The 12,123-nt window shown below is 36.5% G+C and overlaps 1 protein-coding gene across 7 annotated transcripts in view; it reads left to right on the top strand.

Moving 5' to 3' along the window:
* Positions 1-11,883, top strand: part of NBN (nibrin) — a 56,660-nt gene extending 44,777 nt beyond the window's left edge. For 4 of the 7 annotated variants that reach the window (XM_058444341.1, XM_032760004.2, XM_058444340.1 and 1 more), the window contains 3 exons: positions 3,133-3,182; positions 4,901-4,969; positions 5,742-7,039. In XM_058444341.1, coding sequence (XP_058300324.1) covers positions 3,133-3,182; positions 4,901-4,931 — 81 coding nt within the window. In that variant the 3' untranslated portion in view covers positions 4,932-4,969; positions 5,742-7,039. Of the gene's footprint in view, positions 1-3,132; positions 3,183-4,900; positions 7,040-11,679 lie in introns of those variants that run through there. The other 3 variants (XM_032760006.2, XM_032760005.2, XM_032760002.2) reach the window with 3 other exon arrangements.
* The last annotated feature ends 240 nt before the right edge of the window (positions 11,884-12,123 follow it).

Below are 12,123 nucleotides of genomic sequence, written 5' to 3'. Positions count from 1 at the left end.
CCCATAGTCCCAGCTACTCAGGAGGCTGAGGTGGGAAGATTGCTTGAGCCTGGAAGGTCAAGGTTGCAGTGAGCCATGATTGAGCCCCTGCACTTCAGCCTGGGTGACAGAGCAAGACCACATCTCAAAAATAATAATGATAAATAAAATAAAAATTAAAGAAGAGAATTCCCTCATGCCTCACTGTCAGTATGGCATCATGCTGAAACAGTCAGTGGCACATGGCATGTCCCATCTAGTTTCTGTTGTCTGAGACATTGAATCTGGGAGAGGAAAGGCTCAGCTGGAGCTGTGTGCAGCTTGGTCTAGCTGTCTCCTGGGATTTTAATTAAATGTCCTATACCAGGGAGTGTGCCCTATCTAAAAGAGAATAACCTAGCATTAGTAGGTTTACCTAATTTGTTAGGCGTCCTTGGAGCCTATGCATTTGGTCAGTGTCAGCCCTGCTTCTTCACCTTCTACACCATTAGTCCCTTCCCAGCAGCCCGCTGGCAATTGTTTTCCCTGTTCAGGCTACCTTTTCCCCAAATTTGGGGCATTAGTAAGACTCCTCAGGTTTGACCAGTTGTGTAGCACTTTTAATGGATTGAGACAGTATTAGGAATCAGTTGCATCAGAATCATTTGGCTCTTTGCACAGCTGCACTTTTTAAGTGTATGACATGACTTAAACTCTTCCCCTTGATTAATTAACACTGTTGAGTTTTATCTTATTACTTTTAGATGGGAGAAATTGAGAGAATGATGATACATCATACAGTTGCTGACTTTTTTCTATTTTTTGCTTATTTCATTAGGAATTAGATGGATTGTGTTCTAGATGATTTCACCAAATCACTTCTCTTTTTGCTAGAATCATTTTAGTTGCTATTGATAGGACTTACTCTATAACAGACTGGACTTTCTTTTGCTGCGTGGCTACTGATTATTTACGTAAATGTTCTGTACTGCCATCTCATTTCCCTGTTTGCTGCAGCTATTCTTTTTCTATATTCCCTTCCTATTTTTCTTTTTTATCCCTTCTTTCTCTACCTCTGCTGCAGACCCACCAGTCTTAATTTTCATAATCACTGCATCAGTTCCTTAAGTTCCCTTGAATTTAGGATATTTTTATTATGTACATCAAACATAAAAATTACTTGAACTGTATCCAACCTGATTTGAATTTGAAAGACTGTGAGTAGTAGTTATCTCAGACCTCTGAAAAATGCCAGTAATATGAGGCATTTCTGTTTCTTAATACTATTTTATATGTTTTTACTAAAATATATGAAATAAAACTGCTTTCTCCTCACTGGTTTTTCTTTACTATGCTACAACTTTAAAATTATTCCCCAGGAAACCTCTATTTAGAAAAATGATATCAGTAATTATTTTGACGGCTGTTTTATTAAAATTATGTCTTCCCATTTATGTTTTGCTATCCCTATTAGAAAATATGAAAAGATAAGATGTAATTTTGTTTCACTATATGATAGAAAAATCAGTCTGTAAGATCGAATCCCTGCAAGTCACTCTTGTAGGCTTCCTCTAGAGATTCAGAAGTCCTGAGGCAGCCTGGTTAAGAGCTGGTGCTTTTAATAAGGTAGGCCTGGTCAAATCCCAGCTATTCCATCTGAGTTCCCCTATCTTCTGCAGGTTTACCTAACCTAAGTCTCTGTTACCTCATTGGTTAAAACTGAGATAATAGTATAACAGTAATGAAGTTACATGAAGATTAAGTGAGATTTTATGTATATATATACACATACACACACACATAGAGAGTTTAAGATAGTATCTGGGAGCATTCAAATGTAAGTTAGTAACAGTAAAAGTAAACACAGTTAAGTCCTTAATATTGTCAATAGGTTTTTGGAAACTGCAACTTTAAGCGAAATGACATAACCAGTATTTTTTCTCGTTACAACAAAACAACATGATTCAAGGAACTGCTGTATGTCATTTCACTTACAGTTCCAGTTTCCAAGAAACTATCAAAAACATTAAGTCAGGACTTCATCTGTATTTAAGGAACTTCTGGTCTTTTAGAGAGGATAGGGTACAAATATAAATAATTATAACAGAAGGTAGAAATTGATAAGCATCCTGGGAATTCTGTAGCTGAAGTTTTGGGAGAGTTCTTCATAGCAGGCATTATTTTTAAAAGAAAGGGATCAGGAAGCCTTTGCTAAAGAGGGGAAGAACATGTTCCTTGAAACATAGTAGGCACTAAGTAAGTATCGAATGAATATACCTTTAAAGATGGTTACATGTGGGAAGAGGGAAAAAAAGGAATTAACTTCCTTGGCAGAGGGAGAAACATGAACAAAAGCAGATAGGTCACAAGATATTTATTAGGAGATGATTCTGGGGTTTTGTTTTGGTTTTGGTTTTTTCTTTTTTGTGTGATTCACTTTTAACTGGCATACACAGTCCATGAAGAGGAGGCTGAGAAGTGATTAGGAAAGTAAAATGGAACCAGGTTATGAAGAGACTTGCACATTTCAGCGGGTCAAATGCAAGGGTTTGTGTTTTCCTTGGTAAGTGGGAGAAGTCACGAAGGGTTTCAAATGGCATATGATAGGGGCATAACTGGACTTTAGGAAGATGCACTCAGCACAGGGAGTTTTTGATTCTGACCCTGTAAGATGCTGTAGGAGTTTAGTGAGTTTGTATTTAAAAGGACTTCAGAGGAGAGGTAATTTAGCAGCAGCTTCTAAGCCCTGATTTGGGACCAAGAACACAGGAACCCCTTTAACTGTGGAGCTGCTCTAGTTGAAGGTGGGGTAAATGTTGCCCTCTCAGTCTCATCAGTGGTCTGACCCCCAAGCACTGAAATCTCTTTTAGTAAAAGGGTTTTGCTGGAAAGAGTGTTTAAAAACTCAGCAAGCTAGCAATATACTATTGGTTGTCTTTGAGTGGAGATTGGTGGGAGAAAGCTGTTTAATTAGAGCCCTTTTGTAATAATCTTAGCATGGAGTGAAAATATAGAGGATCGGTTGAATGAAATATTGTAGAGGCAAGAACTCATAGACTTGATGACCTCCAGGACGTGGAAATCTCTAAGATGACAGTGACTTATCACTATAGCAATTCATTAACTATGTATTCACCACTGAGCAAATGTTTGAAATTATGTTAATTTTGACAGGTACAAAATCAACATGCAAAAGAAGAGTCTCTTGCTGATGATCTTTTTAGGTAAAGTTTGATTCAGCTTTCTCATGTACCTTTGAGAGATGTATATAAAATTTAGTTCTGTTCATAAAAATTAAGAATTTGTTTCTTCTGTCCTCATAGACACCTAGTCCCTTCACCTAACACAAGTGTTTATTTTTATTACTTAAGCACTTCTCAGTTGGGTTTATTGGATATAGCATCAAGATTTGGGGTTAGGTTATATTATAAGATACTTAAAATTTGTGGCCGGGCGCGGTGGCTCACGCCTGTAATCCCAGCACTTTGGGAGGCCGAGGCGGGCGGATCACGAGGTCAGGAGATCGAGACCATCCTGGCTAACACGGTGAAACCCCGTCTCTATTAAAAATACAGAAAATTAGCCGGGCGAGGTGGCCGGCGCCTGTAGTCCCAGCTGCTCGGGAAGCTGAGGCAGGAGAACGGCGTGAACCCAGGAGGCGGAGCTTGCAGTGAGCCGAGATCGCGCCACTGCACTCCAGCCTGGGCGACAGAGCGAGACTCCATCTCAAAAAAAAAAAAAAAAAAATTGTATGGGGGCATTCAGGCAAAAAGACAGTTCCTGAATTGTGTGAAATTGTTGTATAGATTTGTGAGATTTTTCAGCTGTGAGTAGAATTACAATTGAGTTTTGAATTAAGTAAAATGCCAGACCATTTGTTTAGTTTTAATTGGCACATGCATAAAAACAAAAGGCTGGATTAAAGTTTCAAAGCAGGTTTTTGAGGGAGGTTTTAGAGTTGTACTTTGTGATTATAATTTAATTCTGATTTAATATATTTTCAGCATTCCTGCAGGCCTAACAAACCTATTACAATAATTGCCTCTGAAATACCAATAAAATACTATATTAGAAGTAGATATCAGCTAGGGGAGAAGACAGAATGAAGAAATTCTTTATTTTTGAGTCTATTTTGCAGCCAATTAGATTGATTCTCTAATTTCATAATTGACAGTATAAATTGCTGGTAAAAATGTTGACAAACAGGCCGGGTAATCCCAGCACTTTAGGAGGCTGAGGTGGGCGGATTATGAGGTCAGGAGTTCAAGACCAGCCTGGCCAGCATGGAGAAACCCCCATCTCTACTAAAAATACAAAACTTGGCCAGGCGTGGTGGCATGCACCTGTAATCCCAGCTACTCAGGAGGCTGAGGCAGGAGAATCACTTGAACCTGGGAGGCGGAGGCTGCAGTGAGCTGAGATCGTGCCGCTGCACTCCAGAGAGAGACTCCATCTCAAAAAAAAAAATGTTGACAAACAATACTGGTTTTTCATTAGTCAAATGAGATGGGTTGTTCAGCCATATTTGTTTAACTGCTGTAGGAGAAAATGTTGTAAAGTGCTAATCACATTTAAGTAGATTATGCTCTTTTGTGCAAATGATATGCTTTTATTATGGGGAGGAATGGGGATCTTTGAAGCCATACAGAAAGAAGTGTAAACATACCTTCATTTTTAAACTGTTTTCATTAATTATTTTAAAGCTTTACAGGATTTTTGTTATTGTTGATTTTTTTGTTTGTTTTTACCATATTTTCATCAAAGCAACATCAAAGGGATAAATGAAAATAAAAATGTCAGTGCTTAATATCTGATCCTAAGGACAAAATTGTCATTCCCATCCTATTTGCCAAAGTGTGACTACAGTTTGAAAGTCCTTTACCTTCAAAAGAAATACCGTCCCTTATCTAAATATCATTTAACCCCATTTCTTTCTTTGCAGATACAATCCTTATTTAAAAAGGAGACGATAACTGAGGATTTTAAAAAGAAGCCATGGAAAAACTTCCTAGTAAGCATCTACTCCAGGCCAACAAGGCCACCAAGGTTATATGAATATATAGTGTATAGAAGAGATTTAAGTTACAATATTTTATGGCCTAAATTTATTAAATAAAATGCACAAAACTGATTCTTTTGTGTGTAACAATTGTTCTGTTTTCAGGCTTTGTCATTGCATCTTTTTTTTTATTTTTATATGTGTTTTGTTTATTAAATAGTTAATATAGTCACAGTTCAAAATTCTAATGTACGTAAGGTAAAGACTAAAGTCACCCTTCCACCATCATCCTAGCTACTTGGTTCCCCTCAGAAAAAATTCATGATACTCATTTCTTATGAATCTTTCCAGAGATTTTTAAGTCCTATTCAAATTCCTATTTTTAAATAATTTCCTACACAAATGATAGCATAGCATATACAGTGTTCTACACCTTGCTTTTTTACTTAGTAGATTAAAAATTATAGGAATATCAATATAATTTTTTCTTTTAATATTTTTTCTTTTCCATTATGCTGTAGTCTTACCTAAACTCTGGTGATCCAAACAAAATGGCTTCAGTAGTGCAGATGTCACCTACATGTTATTCTAGTACTAGAAACTGAATACCATGTGGAGACTTCATCAAACAAGGGTTTAGTTTTCACCAGAATGGAAAGACCTGTACCCCTTTTTGGTGGTCTTACTGAACTGGGTGTGTGTATGTTTTGAGCTTATTTAGAGTCCTAGTTTTCCTACTTACAAAGTAGAAATGGTGAGATTGTTTTCTTTTTCTACCTTAAAGGGAGATGGTAAGAAACAACGAATGTCTTTTTTCAAACTTTATTGACAAGTGATTTTCAACTCTGTGTTCAAGAATATATTCATGTACCTGTGATCCAGCAAGAAGGAAGCTCCAATCAAGAATCACTACAACTGCTTAGTTGTTTGGAGAATGAGAAATGGAACAATGAGGAATGGAGGCCATATTTCCATGACTTCCCTTGTAAACAGAAGTAACAGGAGGGACAAGACGCTGGCCTCTACATCACTGTCACCTTCCAAATCTTGTGGAAGTGCATCTACTTGCCAGAACCAAATTAACTTACTTCTAAGTTCTGGCTACTTGCAGGTGGAACTCCAGCTGCAAGGGAGTTAGGGAAATGAAGTTTTTTTTTAAAGCTTCTCAGCCTTCCTAGGGAACAGAAATTGGGTGAGCCAATCTGCAATTTCTACTATAGGCACTGAGACCAATTAGATTATTGAAATATTATAGAGAGTTATGAACACTTAAATTATGATAGTGGTATGAAATTGGATAGAACATGGGATACCTTAGAAGTAGAATTGACAGGGCGTATTAATTGATGAAATGGAGTCATTTGAGTCTCTTAATGGCCATGTATCATAATTACCAAGTGAAGCTGGTGGAACATATGGTCTCCATTTTACAGTTAAGGAATATAATGGACAGATTAATATTGATCTCTGTCATGCCCACGGTCCCTTTCTAAGGAAGACTGCCCTACCTGTAGCAGTTTTTATATTTGTCAATTTATGAATATAATGAATGAGAGTTCTGGTACCTCCTATCTTTACAAATATTGGTGTTGACAGTATTTTACCTTTTTTACCATTCCAATGGGTGTAGTGATGTTTCATTTTGGTTTTAATTTGTATATCCCTGATAGCTACAATTGGGTCATAGAAATTCTTTATACATTCTAGATGCAAGTCTCTCGTCAGATATGTGTATTGAGAATATTACACCTAGTCTGTGGCTTGACTATTTTCTTTATGTCTTTTGATGAATAGAAGTTTTAAATTTTGACAAGGTCAAATTTATTTTTTCTTTTATGTTTGATATTTTTTCTCTCCAATTTAACCCCAAGATTTCAGATATTCTGCTTTATTATATAAACTTTATATTTTTATATTTGTGATCTATCTTGAATTGATATGTGTGTTGTGAATTATGGATCAGGGTTCTTTTTTCCCCCCATACAAGTATCCAGTCATTGTAACACTGTTTATTGAAAGAATTATCCTTTCCTCATTAAATTACCTTGCCAATTAGTAAAAAATCAATTAACCATAATGGTGGATCTGTTTCTGGACTTTGTTTTGTTACATTGAAATGTTTGTCCATCCTTGCAGTCATACCACACTGCCTTGAATTACTGTAGCTGCATAGATGCTCCTTGACTTAAGTTGGGATTACATCGTAATAAACGCAACATAAGTTGAAAATACTGTATTTAGGTCAAAAGTGCATTTAATACACCTTAACCTACATCATAGCTTAGCCTAGCCTACCTTAAATGTACTCATGACACAGTAGCCTATAGTTGGGCAAAATCATCTAACACAAAGGCTTTTTTATTGTAAAGTACTGAATATCTCATCTAATTTATTGAATACTAAACTGAAAGCAAAAAACAGAATGATTCTATAGCTACTCACTATTAACGTACACAGCTGAAAGCGTGCACTGGGCCTGAAGAATGTTTGAAGCATTGAACTAAAATTGCGGCATGATGGGGAATACTACAGCAACAGGATTATCAGTTTCCCTACTGATTAGGCTTGAGTAGAAGCATTGGTTGAAGGCACTAAGGGCATCGAAACGATGGTTTAGCAGGAATAGTGTTCTTCACAAAGAGTAAGAATCAGTTTTTACCCTCCTGATGCTGTGGCTGATGGAGCTACGGGCTTGCTGCTGCTGCCCAGCATTGCAAGATTGAGTATTGTATGGGCACATTACTAGCCAGGGAAAAGAACAAAATTCAAAGTAGGCTTTCTACTGAATGTGTATCACTCTTGTACTACCATCTAGTCGAAAAATGGTAAGTCAGGACTATGCAGGAAGTCTAGAAGTCAGATACATCAGTCCTCTGAGCATGTCAATTTCTATCCCAAAAATCAGCTAGAATTATTGTGCTGAATCTAAAAATCAATTTGTGAAGAACTGACATCTTAAAAATATTCAATCTTCCAATCCATGCGTGTAAAATGTCTATTCATTTACTTAGATTTACTCTTTCCACATTGTTTTGTAGTTTGACTGTAGAGGCTTGGACATCTGTTTTAAATCTGTCCCTAAGCATTTTTTTGGTACTGTAAATGATACTTTCAAAAAGTTCATCTTGCAGTGATTTATTCTATATGAAAATACAATTACTTTTAGTGTATAGAATTTGGATACTGTGAACTTGCTAAACTCACCTATTCTGGCAAATTTTTTTTTTTTTTTTGGCAGATTCCTTAGGATTTTAAGTACACAATCATGTCATTGGTGAATACAGGCAGTTTTACTTCTTCCTTCCAGTTGTTTTTGTCTTTTCTTTTTCTTACCTATTACAGTGGCTATCAATACGATGTTAAATGTCTTTATTTTTTATCTCAAGGAACTATAGATTTTCTACCTCTAGTAGTTTCAGTAGTTTGCATCTTTAAGGACTTCATATGTTCCAGTAAGTTGTGAAATGTATTGGTATAAAAGTTTATAGTATTTGCGTTAAAATGTCTGTAATATGTCATGGAGTCTCCCTTTCCTTTCTTGTTACCTGAACCTTGCGTTCTTTAGTTCTTATCTAACTAGAGGTTTATAAATTAAATTTGTTTGAAGAACATTTAATTTCATTGATTTTTCTCTAATGTTTGTCATTTTTCTATTAATTATTTATTTATTTATTGAGACTGTGTCTCGCTGCCGCCCAGGCTGGAGTGAAATGGTGCGATCTTGGCCCACTGCAACCTCTGCCTCCCAGGTTCAAGTGATAATGCCTGCCTCAGGCTCCTGAGTAGTTGGGATTACAGGCATGAACCACCGCGCCTGGCCTCTCCTTTTTCTGTTTCATTGATTTTCACTTTCCTTGCATCTGCTTACTTAGGTATTATTTGCTCTTTTTCCCTAGTCCTTTGTGGATCATTGATTTTAAACCCAGCTTCAAAAATGAGTATTTAGAATTTCACTCAACACACCTCTTTAGCTGCATGTGACAAATTTGGTTACTTGAGTGATCTTTTGGCTCAAAAAATGTCCTAATTTCCCTGTGACTTTTTTTCACTGACATATGGACTAATTTCCAAATATAATTTTTCCATCTACCAAAAGATTTAAGAGTTAATTGCTATTTATTTCTATATGTTACTATTTCTAAAATTCCACTGTTGTCAGAGATCATACTCAGTAATATTTTAATCTTTTTAAATTTTTTGAGACTTGTTTTATGGGCAAGCATATTGTTGGCCTATTTTGGTAAATATTCTGGTTGCACATAAAAAGAATGAGTATTCTGCAGTTTAGGGGTGTAGTTGTTCTATAAATGTCAGATCAGTGGTTGGTAATGCCACTGAATATCCCTTACATCCTTTCTGATTTTGTCTACTCAGTCTTCAACTATGATTGTGAGTTTGTCTCACCTTAGTTCTCCACTGTCTTTTATGTATCTTAAAACTCAGGAATTAGGTGCATATACATTTAGAATTGATATGTTCTCATTAACTAAACATTGTTATAAAATATCTATCTCTAATACTTGTCTTGAAATCTTTTATTAATATTCTCATGGTATGTCTTTTTCCATTTTTATTTATAACCTATTGGTATCTTTATATTTGGATAAAGCTCTTGTAAACCTTGTTGAAGCTTTTTATTGAATCTGATGATCTTTGCTTTTAAGTTGGTGGTGCTTAATCCACTTGTATGTAAATATAATTATTGCTACGGTTGGGTTGGAGTATATGATCATGGTTATTTTCTCACTTATTTTGTCCCATCTGTTTCTCTTCTTCTGCCTTATTTGAATTATTTTTTAGTATTCCATTTCATCTCTTCTGTTGGCTTTACAGCTGTACCTTTTACTTGTTTTTAGTAGTTACTATAAGGATATGCATTCTTACCTAAAATTAATAACACACCACTAATTGTATAATGTATACACCTGATAAAAGTATACTTCTGCTCTGCACAGTGGCTCATGCCTGTAATCCCAGCACTTTGGGAGGCTAAGGCAGGCAGATCACTTGAGCTCAGCTTAAGATCACCTTGGGCAATATGGCAAAACCCCGTCTCTACAAAAAATTAGCTGTGTGTGGTGGCACTTCCCTGTGGTCCCAGCTACTTGGGAGGCTGAGGCAGGAGGATCGCTTGAGACTGGGATGAGGCTGCAGTGAGCCAAGATTACACCACTGCAATCCAGCCTAGGAGACAGAGTGATACCCTCTCTGGCGAAAAAAAAAAATACTTCTATTTGTCTTTCTATACAGTGCTATAATTATCGTATATTTTACTCTACATGTCCTAAATCATACAATTTACTTTTTGTTTTAAATTGTTTTTGGTTAAACACATTCTTAACAGTCAGTTGGATTTTGAATAATCTAAGAAATTAGAAAATACATAATTTTTATTTACCATTTCTGGCATTTTTCTTTCTTTCATGTAGATATATCCAGGTGTCATGTACCTTCAGTGTGAAGAATTTCCACTTTTTGCAGTGCAGGTCTTCTGACAGCATATTTTCTCAACTTTCACATATCCAAAAATGACTATTTCACTCGTTTTGAAGAATATTTTCACTGGATATAGAATTTTAGTTTGGCATTATTTTTACTTTAGCAATTCAAAGATATCTAAGACTGTCTTCTTGATTGCATTTTTTTCTAGTCATGTATTTCTTCTCATCATTGTTCCCTTTTTTCTCCAACAGCTTTTAAAGTTTCCTATTTTTCAGCAATCTATTAGGTGCATAGGTGTGGTTTCCTTAATATTTATCCTGTTTGCAGTTTGAGTTTCTTGGATCTATGGGTTGTAGATTTCTTAAATGAAATTTGGAAATTTTTCACCTTTTAATTCTCCAAATATGTATTTTTCTGGCCCAGTCTTCCTCTCCTTTTGAATTCCAACTATACATGTTAGACACTTGATATTATCACATCAAGTCTGGCAACTGTTTTTTCAGTTTCCTCTATGCTTTTTTTGGATAGTTTATATCAACCTGTTCTCAAGTTCATTGATCTTTTCTTCTCCAGTGTCCGGTATGTTAAGCTCATCCAGTGAATTTTTCATTTCAGAATGTACTTTTCAGGTATAGAATGTTAACTTTTTAGTTTTTCTTCTGAGATTCCTCACTTGTTCAGTGTCATTTTAATATTTTGAACATATTAACTTTTAAAGTACTTGTCTGCGACTTCCAACATTTATATCAATTCTTAGATCTGTTTTGATTGCTTGTTTTGTGTCACATTTTCTTGTCTGGACACCCAGTAGTCTTTTATTGTGTGCTGGACATTGTTGATGCTGTTGTGACAGTCTGGATTTTGTCTTCCTTGAGGAGTGTCTAGTCTTGTGCTGGCAGGCAGTTAATTTACTCACAGATCTGCTTGATCCTGTTGAGGCTTAGTTTGGGGCAAATTAAGGTACCCCTATTCGCAAGGCATGGCCTTTTTGGGGTTTCAGCTGAATGCTTGAGGTGTTCAGCAAGGTCTGGCTCTGCTATTTGGCCAGAATTCCAATGTCTTCCAGAGCTGAATACCTTCAAAGTCTCCACTCGGCCCCTAACTTACAGCTGCTGATCCCTAAAGCCCCATGGTTTCTCCCTGTACTGTTTAGTATTGTGCCAGATGTAAGAATATTACGCAGATTTCTGCAGCTGCTTCTCTGCAGCTTCCTCCTCCCCAGTACTCTGCTCATCAAATTCTAGCAGGAACCCTATACTGTGTTATTTTCTCCCAACCAGACATACTCCGTGTTACTTTGCAAAGTACCTTCAAGCAGAAAGTCGGTGATTATGGAGCTCACCACTTGTTTCTTCTCTTAAAAATCAGTCCTGGACTGCTGTCTACAACCGTATGAAAACACTGCTTTATATATTTTCAAGCGTTTTATAGTTATTACTGTAAAAGGTAAGCCCTATTCTTATTACTCCATCATGATTAAAACCAGGACGCCATCCTTTTATTTTTAATTTGAAGGTTTTCATTCCTTTTACGCTTTATCAGTCATGATCTTTACCTTTTTTACCCTGTTCCTTCCCCAGACACCATTTCTCTTGAATAATCTGCATGGGTGGTTGGGGCGGGGGGGGGGGGGGGGGGGTGTGGGTAGTTCAAAATAATCAGGGTATCTCTAATCCTTATTTCACATACTCTTCAGACTAGCCTTAGGGGACTCGGGCCCTTTA

The sequence above is a fragment of the Hylobates moloch genome, unplaced genomic scaffold, assembly GCF_009828535.3.
Source record: "Hylobates moloch isolate HMO894 unplaced genomic scaffold, HMol_V3 SCAFFOLD_9, whole genome shotgun sequence".
NCBI lineage: Eukaryota > Metazoa > Chordata > Mammalia > Primates > Hylobatidae > Hylobates > Hylobates moloch.
The sequence above is the reverse complement of the archived record's forward strand: the minus strand, read 5'-3'. Positions and strand labels throughout refer to the sequence as shown.